The sequence below is a fragment of the Pimephales promelas genome, chromosome 21, assembly GCF_988280905.1.
Source record: "Pimephales promelas chromosome 21, fPimPro1.hap1.1, whole genome shotgun sequence".
Classification (NCBI taxonomy): Eukaryota; Metazoa; Chordata; class Actinopteri; order Cypriniformes; family Leuciscidae; genus Pimephales; species Pimephales promelas.
Window position 1 is genome coordinate 18,028,626 of NC_142789.1, and position 13,033 is coordinate 18,041,658.

General features: G+C 36.2%; 1 protein-coding gene across 2 annotated transcripts; it reads left to right on the forward strand.

Moving 5' to 3' along the window:
* The first annotated feature begins 379 nt into the window (after positions 1–379).
* Positions 380–8,620, forward strand: LOC120480848 (protein FAM72A). 2 transcript variants are annotated; one of them, XM_039674285.2, is made up of 5 exons: positions 380–541; positions 882–1,075; positions 1,185–1,262; positions 2,069–2,193; positions 6,835–8,620. In XM_039674285.2, the coding sequence occupies exons 2-5, from the start codon at positions 930–932 to the stop codon at positions 6,927–6,929; spliced, it is 444 nt and encodes a 147-aa protein (XP_039530219.1). In that variant the 5' UTR covers positions 380–541; positions 882–929; the 3' UTR covers positions 6,930–8,620. The 2 variants fall into 2 exon arrangements, with proteins under 2 accessions (XP_039530219.1, XP_039530220.1); XM_039674286.2 differs by lacking the exon at positions 380–541 and adding an exon at positions 646–793.
* Positions 8,621–13,033: the final 4,413 nt, after the last annotated feature.

Sequence of the window (13,033 nt, forward strand, 5' to 3'; positions counted from 1 at the left end):
CGTGAACAAATCCTTCTTCTGAGTCGGATCTTTTCAATGAATCTTCGATTCACAAAACCAGTCTGAACAACACTGGAAACTAGAACAATAAACATCCTTAATAAGACTGAATCGAAATAAATGTAATAAACAGCAATATATGTGCCCACATATGCCTTTAATGGAGCCACGTGATGATAAAAGATTCACCGACTCGTTTTTGAACCAATTCTTTACCAACTGGCTCAAAAGAACTTATTTGCGGAAATGAGTCGGACTTCCCCTCACAAGCGGATTTGTGGTTTGCGGAAAGGCACTGCAACCAATCACCTAAGGAATTTGAGCCCACCAATCATCTGTTAGATATGGTAATTTAGAACCAATCAGCGTTAGAAATCAGGCTGTTTGAAAATGGTTCAGGAAGTGAATATCCGCTTTGACGCGGACGTAAACAAACGTAGCTTGACAATCTATTCACTGTTGTAACGACGAAGAGATTGTACAGTAGTACAATGTATTTCTCTGCCGCCTAGATCTAGAACGATCTGATATCCGATAACAGGTAAGACTGGTTTTATGGCATGCTTCTTAAAAAACAAATTCATATTTTAGTTAACTTAGCAAGCTAAGTTAGCTCTTTAATAACAAGAGAGGTTGGTACAGCTTCTCTGTATTCTAACAGAAGCGATAAATGACCAATGTGATTTTCACCCGTAACGTTAATTTGAAGGGCTTCGTTTTTGTGATCAAAAGACTGACTTGGAGACATGGTAACGTGATACAAGGAAAACGGGCTAGCTAGCTGGCTAAACAGGTGCAGGTTGTCTCAGTCAGACTGTTAAAACATCTACTGTAGACTTCAGTTTAGGTGCTGACTCCCTGTTATCATTTTAAATCAACAGGACCCTCGTTTGGTTTGGAGCATTTCTTGAGAATATCTCAACTCAACGATGTCTACTTCAAATTTCAAGAATAAGTGTGTTACGCAAGTCAACTGTGTATACTGTGACAGTCTGCTGTGTATGAGGGGCATGAAAGCAGTACTTTTGGCTGATACGGAAATAGAGTTATTCTCAACCGACATACCCCCAAATAGGTAAGGCTTCCCATCACATAAACCTGTCAGAACATATATAAACATGATAATCATATTCTGTTTGTTTAATGCTTATTATAAACAAGTCTGTGTTGTTTTCCTCATTTAGGACTGTTGATTTTGTGGCAAGCTGCTATTCCACTGAAAGCTGCAAATGCAAGTTAAGAGACATTGCTTGCTTGAAATGGTAAAGAGGTCTTTATAACTATCACTTTGTTTTTATTTATAAAGTGTCTAATAGTGTTTAGCATAACTAGTGTTTGAAATCATGATGTTTATTAATAACAAATTTGGTTCTATATCATTGAAACGTTTGAGGTCAGTAAGATTTTTCTTTATTCTGTTATTAAGGATGTATTAAATTGACGAAGTTACAGCAAATGCGTGTTTACTTTTATTAAAGATTTATATTCAAATAAATGCTTTTGAACTTTTTCTATACTCATAGAATTCTGAAAAATGTTTCAGAATTTCCACAAAAATATTAGCCCAAGTTGTTTCGTCAACATTGGTGATTATAATTATAAATGTTTCTTGAGAACCAAATCAATATTAGAATGAATTCTGAAGCACCATGTGACACTGAAGACTGAAGTAATGGCTGCTGAAAATTAAGCATTTAAAAACATTAAAATAGAAAATTATTATTTTCACAATATTACTGTTTTTTTTTCTTTCTTTCTGTATTGTCTGATTAAATAAATGAGGCCTTGGTGAGACTTCTTTCAAGCGTTATAAAAATATTACCAAGCCTAAACCTTTGAACAGAAGTATATTTGCCTAATATTTATTTACACTGTTCGTAATATTACAAGCCTAATATTTATTGATTCGCCATTTGGCTTCAAACATGTTGTTTTGCTCTTTTAGCTTTAACATTTAGGCTAGTCCTTTGTTTACACGGAGCCATTTGCTGTTCTGTTTCATTGTGTCTCACAAAGCATTTGAATCTGGTGTTTTTGTCTGTCTCTCTGGCTCTTTCTGCACATTCAGTGGGAATGTTGTGGGATATCATGTGGTGGCCCCATGCAAGCCCTGTTTGCTCTCCTGCAACAATGGTCACTTCTGGATGTTCAACAGTGAAGCTGTGTCCACCATCAATAGACTGGATGCAACAGGTTTGAGACATCTGGTGCAAAAACACTGTATTTGCTCTCTGCTTATGGTCAGACAGATTTTGCCTACCATTGATTATCTACTCATATCCATCAAAGATCCTATGTAAATGCAAAAAAAGGTTTGTAACAGACTTTGACAAACTTCAAACATTGAAGTTTTTTTCAATGTGCGGCTACTCTCAAAGGGAGACATTTTAATTTGATCATGGATGATAGTGTTTTATCTTCTTGTGCTCGTAACCTTGGCGTCAACCTTTGACGCCCACCTAAAACTAGACTCTCACATAAAGAGTATTATGAAATCTGCATTCCATCATTTACGAAACATTGCAAGAATTAGGCCCTATCTTACTCTAACTGACGCTGAAAGGCTTATTCATGCATTTGTTACTTTTAGGATTGATTAGTGTATAATGCATGTTTTGTTGGTATACCTGATAAATCTATAAAACCCCTGCAGTACATCCAGAATTCAGCAGCACGCGTGCTGACATGCACTTTACCACATCAGCAGGTGTGCTTTATAGTTTGCATTGGCTACCTGTCCAGTCACGCATTGCTTTTAAAACTCACACTAACATGTAAAGCTGTGCACAAAGTTGCTCCTTCTTATATCTGTTAGTTAGTCAGTCTTTCCCTTCGGTCTACGGATTCTCTTACTCTTCAGCAACCTCCCTGTAGATTAAAATGGATGGGGGAGAGAGCTTTCTCTGTCGCAGCACTCAGGTTATGGAATGCACTTCTTCTTACTGTTAGAGATATTTTCAAGAAGTTGTTAACACATCTTTTTAAAATTGCTTACACAATTGACTGTAATGATTAGTATTCTACTGTGTTGTACTGTAGTGATTATTTTGTATTACTCCTGTACTTTTTTTAGAAAAAGGTTTTAGAAAAGCACATTATAAATAAAATTGTTATTATTATTATTGAAAAGTACACTTGAAGAACATTCAACTATGAAAGAACTATGTTCTTGCTTCTCACTTGCCTGGTTGCTTGTGATTCGGCTGTTTAAAGCAGCGCTCAGTAAGACTGGAAACTTCTTTGCTGTTTTCTCGCAGGTTTCTCTCTCGAGCTCCCCCTACAGTTTCGGAGTATATATATATGAGAAAACTGTCGTAAACTCGTTGTCAACTCCCCCTCCCATCTCGTTCAGACAGGCCATGTGAATTTGTTTTCAGAGAAGCCGGCGAACAAACGGATTTTTTCCCCACCACCTTTGAAACATCTCGCGGCACAGATGTACCAATGCAAATAAAACATCTCCAGTTAACAGCAGTCGTTTCATTTGTTTGTTAAATAACAGGCGATCTAGCACTGAAATGTGTTGGCTTCTCTCAGAAACGCGCTTCAATCCGTTGCGGAGATTCTTTCCGGTGAAATCACAAATAAAAATGCACACAAACGTGTCCCTTTTTCTCATGGGTTCTAATTCCTGTCTCGTATATTTTCCCCCACTCATCAAAACATATAAAACCACTGATAAACATTATATCAATTCAACCACTGATAAACATTATTGGTTTTGATGAGGGGGAAATAAAAACTATTCGAGTGCGGAACCTCTGGCCGGACCATCACTGTATTGTGCTCATTTTTATTTATGTGCATCAGGAAGCTATGGACATCGTCGTTCAAAACATTACCTACTCGAAAGAGAAAAAAAGAATGAATGCGTTACCCAGCACTTTTGAAAATGCCCTTCCGAATGCGTCTCTGTCCCTAGCACATTTCAAACCAAACTGACGCCCGAGCCATATCCACTGCGGTATGATTCTCAGAACAATATTATTCAAATGTTGAGATAGTGTATATTTTTATTGTGTTACCGAACGTTATCAGTAACATTATGGTTAAAAATCAATAATACTATAAGAAATATTTCCGCTATTTATTTATTTTTAGTTTAGCCTACAGCTATAGCTACTTTGATTATGCATTATCAAAATACATGTTACGTTACATTCATCATTTTTCTGGTGATCCGAGTTGTCTATCGTAACGATTGACCAAAGAAAGTCAAACACGTTTAATTTGTTTATTACAAGTTTGTTTATTTTATTATTGAAGCTTGAGACCGGTGGTACTGGTGGTCTGGGGTGCCTCGGAGTTGATAACACTTGCCAACGCTTGTAGCTAAAAAGGAAAAAGAAAATGTATCAATCTTTTATCAACATATCATTTATAGACAAGGTCAAAATAGCACAGATGGAGTTGCATGTGTGAAGTTGCAATGCAATTTATCGTTTACTTATAGTTCTGTTTGTGTAAATGTGGGTAAATAAATATAAAAAAGTTGCATTATTAGCTAGCAGCTCTCGTGTCGGTTTATGCATTATCAAGTCAGCAGCACAGTATAACGTTACTAATTCTGAGGCTGACGACAAGCTAAACTAATGCATAATTTGTAGTATTTCATATCGATTTATAGGCGATCTGAGAAACACAAATAAACCCTGATAGAGGAACGGACAAAACACTTACTTACAGAAAACAAGCAAGTTTGTTTGCTAATGAAAATGCTAACATCTAAGTTACAGTAGCTGGCTATCTAACGTACTAGTAAGCCGGTAACAGACAGCGAGCATAATATAATAAAAAAAAAACAGACAATAGCAAACATCCCGACTCCCGAGGTCACAATTACAAGAAATACAAACATTAAACACAGTTTATTATAAAGATACTTACAAGTGCAACAGCAAGAAGTCCAGGTCAGCATCGGTTTTGCAGGCTTCGCTTTCTTTCGGTTCTCTCTATTCTGAAAAAGCCGGTCCGTTTTCTCTTCTTTGTTTCTCTGATAAACACTTCCGAGCTGTCTTCTTCTTCTTTTACATCAGCCATCACGAAAACTTGAAGAATTCAATATCTAGCGTTACCTTTTTCTTATAGCTAGTCGGCTCCTGGATGGCCGGGGGCGTGTACGCATGCGTGTGCGCGTATAGTGCCGTAAAGCAATTCGTTACCTCGCGAGACCTGAAATCTCACGATACTTCCTAACACTGAGGCCGGCGAGCCGCCGGCCCAAAGTTGCAAGGGTGGTTTTGCGGCTCACAGGCACCAGGGGGGTGCGAGACGATCACCATTCAACACGAAATCAGTAATATTAACATTACAATGACTCCAAAGCTGTTCAGTTAAGGTAAAAAAAGTTACTTAGTTCTGCTTTAACACTCAATAATAGACAGTGATGATTATACATGGATTGACTCACACTGGCTAAGATTTTTATATGCAGGTGAAGCATGTATAACAGGATGTGGGTTGAAATATTACCCAATGAAAAAATTGTATAAATGGTTGTCAAATAAATCCTAAAAATTTGTTCAAGCCAAATCTTCTGATACAAAATGTTGAAAGGTTTTTTTTTGGTATGCAACAAAAGGTAATTTTAAGAGTTATAAATCTAGAATGGCACAATAATGAATTTTAGTAATTGATGCTGAGCCTTTCCCCTTCATTGCACCCTTTGAGGAAGTCTTAAATAGTGTGCCAGGCTAGTCTTTTGACTTTGTTTCAGAAGATGTGACTTGTACTATAATGTTATCATAACTGATTGAAGCACCTTCTGTTTTTTGTTTTTTTACAAAAAAAAAAAAATGCTGCCAACCGATATTTCAAATAAACTTTCAATTATCCTGTGGTTTAAGTTAGGCAGCGAGTGTGAGCTGACCTGTGCATCACTATTAGGCAAGATAAAAAGTTGCTATGGTTCATTTCATGAGCACTTAAGATGAAATTAAGCTTAACTGCACGTACACACCAACGTGTTTTTTTTAAATGAAGTAATTAATACTTTTATTCAGCAAGGATGCATTAAATTGATCAAAAGTGACAGTAAATACATTTATAATGTCACATTTATAGTGTTAATTGCGATTCTTTTAAACGTTTCCACAAACATATTTTACTGTTTTCAAAATTGATAATAAGAAATTATTGTATTAAAATACTTTCTGAATGATCATGTGACACTGACAACGGTGAATATTCAGAATTTCATCACAAGAATTAATTGCATATTTAAAATATATCAACCGTTATTTTAAATAGTTATAATATTTCACAATTTTATTCTTTAGTTTTGATCAAATAAATTTATGTTTTTAAAAGTCGCTTATGCTTACCAGATTGACTTAACGGGGCAAATTAGCATGAGAGTCCAATTCCAAAAAAAGTGCTGATGGGAGTGAAAAGTTCTGCGCGTGATCTACTGACGACGCACAAATTAAAAAACACAGACGCAGCCGGATCAATTCCATAATGACCAACGCAATCTACCAAGGGCAGCGCAGATTTGTATCATGTTTTTTTCGGGCAGTAAATAATGGTGCAAATAGCTGTAAATTGACTACGCAAACCTTATTAAATCACCTTGCATGATTCATTGAAATATCCTCCCATAAATTTAGCATGTGAAAGGGAAATTCCTACAAATGCATAATAATAAGGTCAGCCGCAAACCTTATCCAAGCCTTTTCAGAGCAAAATTTTCATGTAACGTTAAAAGAGGGTTTGCGCTGGTGTAAACTGTTATTAAATCTGGCTCAAAGGCTTACAGACCCCAGGCATATGAACGGTAGTGTAAAGAACATATTTTAGACATAATGTTAATAAATGCGTCTGTTTCTTTCACAGGGCAGAACCTTCTGCTGTGGGGTGATCTACCAGAACTGGAGGACAGCGACGATGAGAGCCTGGAGAGTTTCTCAGAAGAAGAGTACCTCAGATAGAAACGCACATGGCCAAAGGAAGTAGACTCTGACGGTAGCGAACTACTTTGCTTTCACTCGCACAGATCTCCGTTTAAAGCACATTGTCTTGTCTTTAGCTGACTGGGAAAAGGCAAAAGTTCAAAAAGCTCTTTATCATAGCTTGATTCATATGCATTCTTTTGCTATTTTCTTTTAGCATCTCTTCTAAGATTAGTTTGAGTATTTCAACGTGCCACTACCAAAGAAACATGTTTCTGTTTTCTTTGCTTTATGGTCACAGTAGCACAGTACGTGATGACTGGACTTTAAGATTTATGATGTTAGCCTTGTGTCTTTATAGAGAATTCACATATTTTTCAGACGGTTTAAACAGATTTGCAGCAGTATTACTTGAGGTGTTAATACTGGTGTTGCTATTGCAGATTGTTGGGTGGCAACTAAAACTAGATAGATAGATAGATAGATAGATAGATAGATAGATAGATAGATAGATAGATAGATAGATAGATAGATAGATAGATAGATAGATAGATAGATAGATAGATAGATAGATAGATAGATAGATAGATAGATAGATAGGAAGAAATTGACTGACATTTACCATGTTTTAATGGTTTAACATTTGAGTTGAATTTCACATATAGTCACCTCAAGATGGATATCAGTTGGCGTAATTGGTATATTTATTCTAAACAAGGGTCATCCCTGCATAGTACTGTCTTTCATGTAATTATTTTATTGAAGATTTTTTTATTTTTTTTTTATTTACACAGCTTTGACATTTAAATTGAAGTGGCACAAAATGACTTGGCAGCTTTAAGTAGTTGATAGTTTTCAGCTCAGTGACATTTGGCATTTTAGCAAATGTCATTTTTATGGCATACTATGGTACTTTGCTTGGCACACTGGTTTCAATTTATGCGGTTTCATTTTCAATTTCATGATTAGTATTTTTTTTTATTAGTTCAAAATCTGTACTTTCTGTACTTATGTTTCATTGTTTATCACTAGGGCAATCATGAGAAGTGACAGAAAAAAAAAATCTTTGCTTAATAATTGTTGACAAAATTCTGTATGACACTGTGTGACATACTAGACAAATTATTTTAAGCTTCCTGATTTGTTCCCCCATGGAGATAACAGCAATTTAGCATCCTCTTCCATTTGTTTTGGCATGTTGTCATTCAGTAGCAGTTATTTCACAATCCTTTTTACCATTTCACTGTGTAATAATACAGATTTTCCAGTCCAATATGAAGGCTAATATGCCCACTGTAAACGTCTTAGTGCAACATTTTATGTCATGTTGTATTGAAGGTTGCATTTCAGCTAAATGAATAAACAACCACTATTGTGATAGCTTTCAGGTGTAGCATTTTTAGGGGTTGGCTCTTTTATGCCTTGAAGCGATCTTTAGTATGCATTTATGACCAAAATGAAATGATGAAAAAATATGTTTTGTTTTTTTTAACTTATTATTAACAGAGGATTTATTTGACTTTAAGTTATCGATGTTTTGAATGTATTTATTAACAGACTATACCGATATACTGTATTTATACTGACATGATTTAATTTGTGCCGTTTGAGGATGAGAAAAGAAAAAAAATGTTTGTATACTTTTGATCTGCATTGACAATATGTTGTTGGGTTAAACTTTGGGCTGTTTTGTATGCTGAATGTCTTGATATTAAACTTTTTAATGTGGATACCTGTGTATTTCCTTGATTCACCAAAGTTCAAAACTGTCATGAGTATTTGTCCATTGCACGTCAGATCAAAACACCGATTTAAAAACTAAAGTTTGGGGGTTAAAGTCTCTTATGCTCACTAGGCGGTTTATTTGAGGATAAATATTGTAATATTGTGAAATATGATTACAATTTAAATCTGTTTCTTATATTAAAATGTGAAAGATATTTGAAAATTAAAAAAAAATGAATATGGATATATATATATATATATACAGCATCATTGCTCCAGTCTTCAGTGTCACATGATCCTTTAAAAAGCAAAATGTTCCTTTGGTGCTCAAGGAACACCCTGTCCCAACCAACTGGGCAACCAGACAAGAAAAGCAATTGTCAGAGAAGTGCAAAAACACTACAGTGCTGACACACATGCAGAACTATTTTATTGAAATAGCATAAACTTTGAAGCAATCTCTTCAATATTTTTCAACTCTGTGAAAGTGCACCAGACAGGAGAAGGAAAAGCCTAGTAACACCCACAATTTACTCATCCAGAGAAGGCAACAAAATACATCTGAGCATTCAGAGAACACCTTTATCATGGTCTTGGTTTTGCAGCTGAAAGAACTGGGACATTTTTTTGCCATGAAGGATACAGATGGTAGCAAAACAGTCAAATTATGGAGGAGAACATTAACATTAAACCACAGATGTGCATGCAGGACAATGATTAAATTCCCAGCAGAACTATGACACAAAGCATCAACTATGAAAAAAAAATCATTTGAATAAACAAGGCTGGAATGACCCAGATTTTAATCCAAATAAAAACCTGTATGAGATGAAGTTCACAGCATGAGATAAAGTTCACATTGCAGTTCACAGACATTCTCCATCAAATCTAAAGGTTTAAAAACAAATAAATGCAACAAAAATAAAAGGTGGCGTTAGTTTTCGTAAAGAGTGTAAACATCATATTGGTTTTATGTTTTTGAAACATTGACATATTTGATTTGTATCCCAGCATACCAGGCTAAAATCCATGCTCTTAAATGAGCAAATATGATTGCCCATAAAAGGAAGATGTGGGACTGTCTTTTAATGATTCTTAGAATCAAACGCAAACTATTTCAGCGACCCACAACCACGGCCCTCATTTAAGTCATTTTCCACTTGCGAATAAACTAATTTTTCTCTGGAAAAATGCTGACTTAATGGCTGTGATAGATAATAACTGTTTGGATATATATATATCTGCGCCTGAACAACACTTTTCAGTATTTGAGGCCCATCTAACAAATCAGCCTTTGTCTTTATAATCACACCTCCACACCTCAGTAATTCAACTGCAAAATGCTAATTCATCTGTCAAAAATCCCTAATCCAACTGCTCTTTCTAGAGCAACAAACCCATCTCCTGACAAACCCAATTGAGAGCATTGATGTTAATATTTTGAAATAATATATTGAGCGACATTATGATGCCACACAAAATGTTTTGTCCTGCCGCATTCACCTCTTAATGGTTAAAATCACATGCTGTCAAACACAATACTGGCTTGTGTGCTGAATTTACTGTGAATTAAACATTTCAGTGGAGGCAACACACTACAATAAATGAAACTTTGCTGTATAGTGTCCAACACAATGGCTCTCTGAAATCACCCCTTATACACTTAAAGGGATACTCCACTTTTTTTTTTGGAAAACTCAACCAAGAGTTGAGTTTTACCGTTTTCGAATCCATTCAGCCGATTTTCTGATATAGAAGAATATCAGTAACCAGACAGTTTCTGGTCTCACTGACTTCCATAGTAGGAAAAAATATATATACTATGGAAGTCAATGAGACCAGAAACTGTGTGTTTAGAGTGTTGGGACAGGCTTGATGACATCATGCCACCAAAAGTCCAACAGCCATAAAACTCCTCCTCTTATTTATTTGATTGGGTGTTTGCATTGATTCTTGGGTAGGTTACTTGTGTGGAGGGTGCAAAAGTGTGGGCTTCAGCCATTGAGGATATTTTCAAGTGCACCCATTGAATCCCACATTGCACCGCAATAACAAGATGGGCAAATTCCAGTTGTAAGTGAGCATCTCCATGCCAGAACATGACCATAAATTATTAAATTACTTCCTTGAAGTGACGTTCCCTTCACTAACAGACTTGTTGGAAGGGCCGATATGCCTATCTATGCCGATATGTGCTCAACAGCTAGAGAATACCCATAATGCACTGTGACAGTCACGCCAAATGAATTCCCGTGTCAGCGGTGAGCAGTGTTTGGGGTATCTTTTAATGGTTTTTTTTTTTCAAGTAACTAGTAAAGTAAAGCATTACTTTTAAAATTACATTAAAATACCTTTTGAATAAGTTACTTTTTCAAAAAACTTTTTTCAAATGAGTTATATGAGAGCCAAAAGATAATGTATCATCAATAATGATGCCAAGATATTTATACACTAACTCAATCACATTACCTCGTAAAGTCTGGAGAGGAATAAGATTGTCTACCTTTTTCGAGCCTGAAAATAACATAATTTTTGTTTTATCAACATTCAGAATGAGTTTTAGTGTATGAAGCCACTTGAAGCTTAAGCAAGGCTTGCTGTTTAGAGGGAGCACCACAAAACATTTGGATATAAGTGAAAATTAACATCTTGAATATCATAATCAAGACTATTTCTGTAAATAAATAAAAGAGGCCACAACACAGATCCTTGAGGAACACCTTTAACAATCTTCAATGGTCCTAAATGTTTGCCTTCAGCCTGAACACATTGAACACGTTACACGTTACTTTTTCACATTTGTTGATTGACACCTCTCCTGTGCCCATGTTGAGAGAAGGTGGCGAGCATCGTGTGCTTTGTATTGTAGTTCTGTCTAGACTAACTGTGAGCATGCATTTACTCATCTCACTTGCAAGAAAACATTCAGTATTCCTCAAAATAAATAAATACATCTAAATGCCAACTTTAAAATAATGTTTTCAAAATCGTTTCAGTGGTTCATTAATTCGTAACAGATTGAAAGGCACTTCTGGATTCGCTTTACGTCCAATATCTCCTATAACCATGCTATTTAAAGGTGCAATGTGTAAATAAGTTTATTATCTATTAACAGAAATGCAATATGACATCCATAACTATGTTTTCAGTGGTGTATAAAGAACTTACTTAATTAACCGTAATGTTTATATTACCTTAGAATGAGACATTAATAGCTCCATAACCGAGGGAATCCCCTTCTATGAAGGTCGCCATGTTGTGACGTCATATTCCTACCGTAGCCGAACGCGAACAAACAGCGCTACAGAACGCGTTTCATCACTACCTTGAAAGAGAAGTAGCGGAAAGCTGGAAGCTAGCCTTACACTCCGTGAGTAGTGTTTTTTCCCTTGTGAGTGGTGTAAAATATGTAGTTAGGATTGTTTCATGTAACTTAGTTCTCCCTCGCTGTGTTATGGGTTTGTTATGTTGGGGATAGATGTGCTGTGTTACGTTCGTGAGACAGCTGATGATTAGTATTCATGTCATTGACCGTAAAACAGTACGTTACAGGAATCACTAACCTGTCGATAGAGACTTTTACTAAAGTCTTTTATCACTAAAGTCGATCGCGAAGAGTTTTCAAAATCAGAGAAAAAAGCCTATTGTGTGTAGTAAATAGTATCTATGGGATGCGGAGATGACATGATTGTAACAGCGCGCGCACTTCCGACCTTCGGACTCATGCAGACGCGTCCCAGCTCAGCCACAGTAACAGCTCATATTAGCCAGCTAAACTATTACTACCCTGTTAGAAAAAATATATAGCTGCTCCCTCGCTGTATTATGGGTTTGCTACAGTATGTGTGGAGAAATGTGCTGCTGGTTACGTTTGTGAGACAATCAGCTGATTAATATTATTATATTAAATTATATATTAAAACCCTTGATCCTCACCTGACTGGCTTTGTAAACAGTATCCATGATGTGGTTTATAATGGACTGTGGTACAGAAACAGTGACAATGTTACACACTCTTGGCTTACTCTGGCTATTCTCTGCTGTCTCAGCCGACGAGATGTTTGTCCCGTTTTAGCAACCGTAGCTTCTTCGAAAGGGAGGGGTGAGCAGTGGGCGGAGCCCTTGGTGCAAACTCGCAACCGAACCACTAGATGTCGCTAAAAATCACACATTGCTCCTTTAAGATTGCCGATCGGGTCGCGTTTCTGTAGTTCTAATGAGACATAAGAAAACTACAAATTTGACGTGCTTTACGTCAAGCGTTACAATTGTCATTATTTAGTTTGTCTTTGTTTCTGATGTAGGAATACATCATACTTTCATGAAATCATGTAACATACTCTACCTTGTCTGTGGACGTCGTTCATTCCAAAGCCGGTGCTGGATAAACAGCGAGTGTGTGTAACAGTAGGCTGTGG

Bases quoted from the DNA above. Each gene is read 5' to 3' on its own strand.
- LOC120480848 (XM_039674285.2), top strand. From the start codon at position 930: ATGTCTACTTCAAATTTCAAGAATAAGTGTGTTACGCAAGTCAACTGT. The intron at 1,263-2,068 runs GTAAAGAGGTCT...CTGCACATTCAG, and splicing joins GACATTGCTTGCTTGAAATG to TGGGAATGTTGTGGGATATC. The intron at 2,194-6,834 runs GTTTGAGACATC...TTTCTTTCACAG, and splicing joins CAATAGACTGGATGCAACAG to GGCAGAACCTTCTGCTGTGG.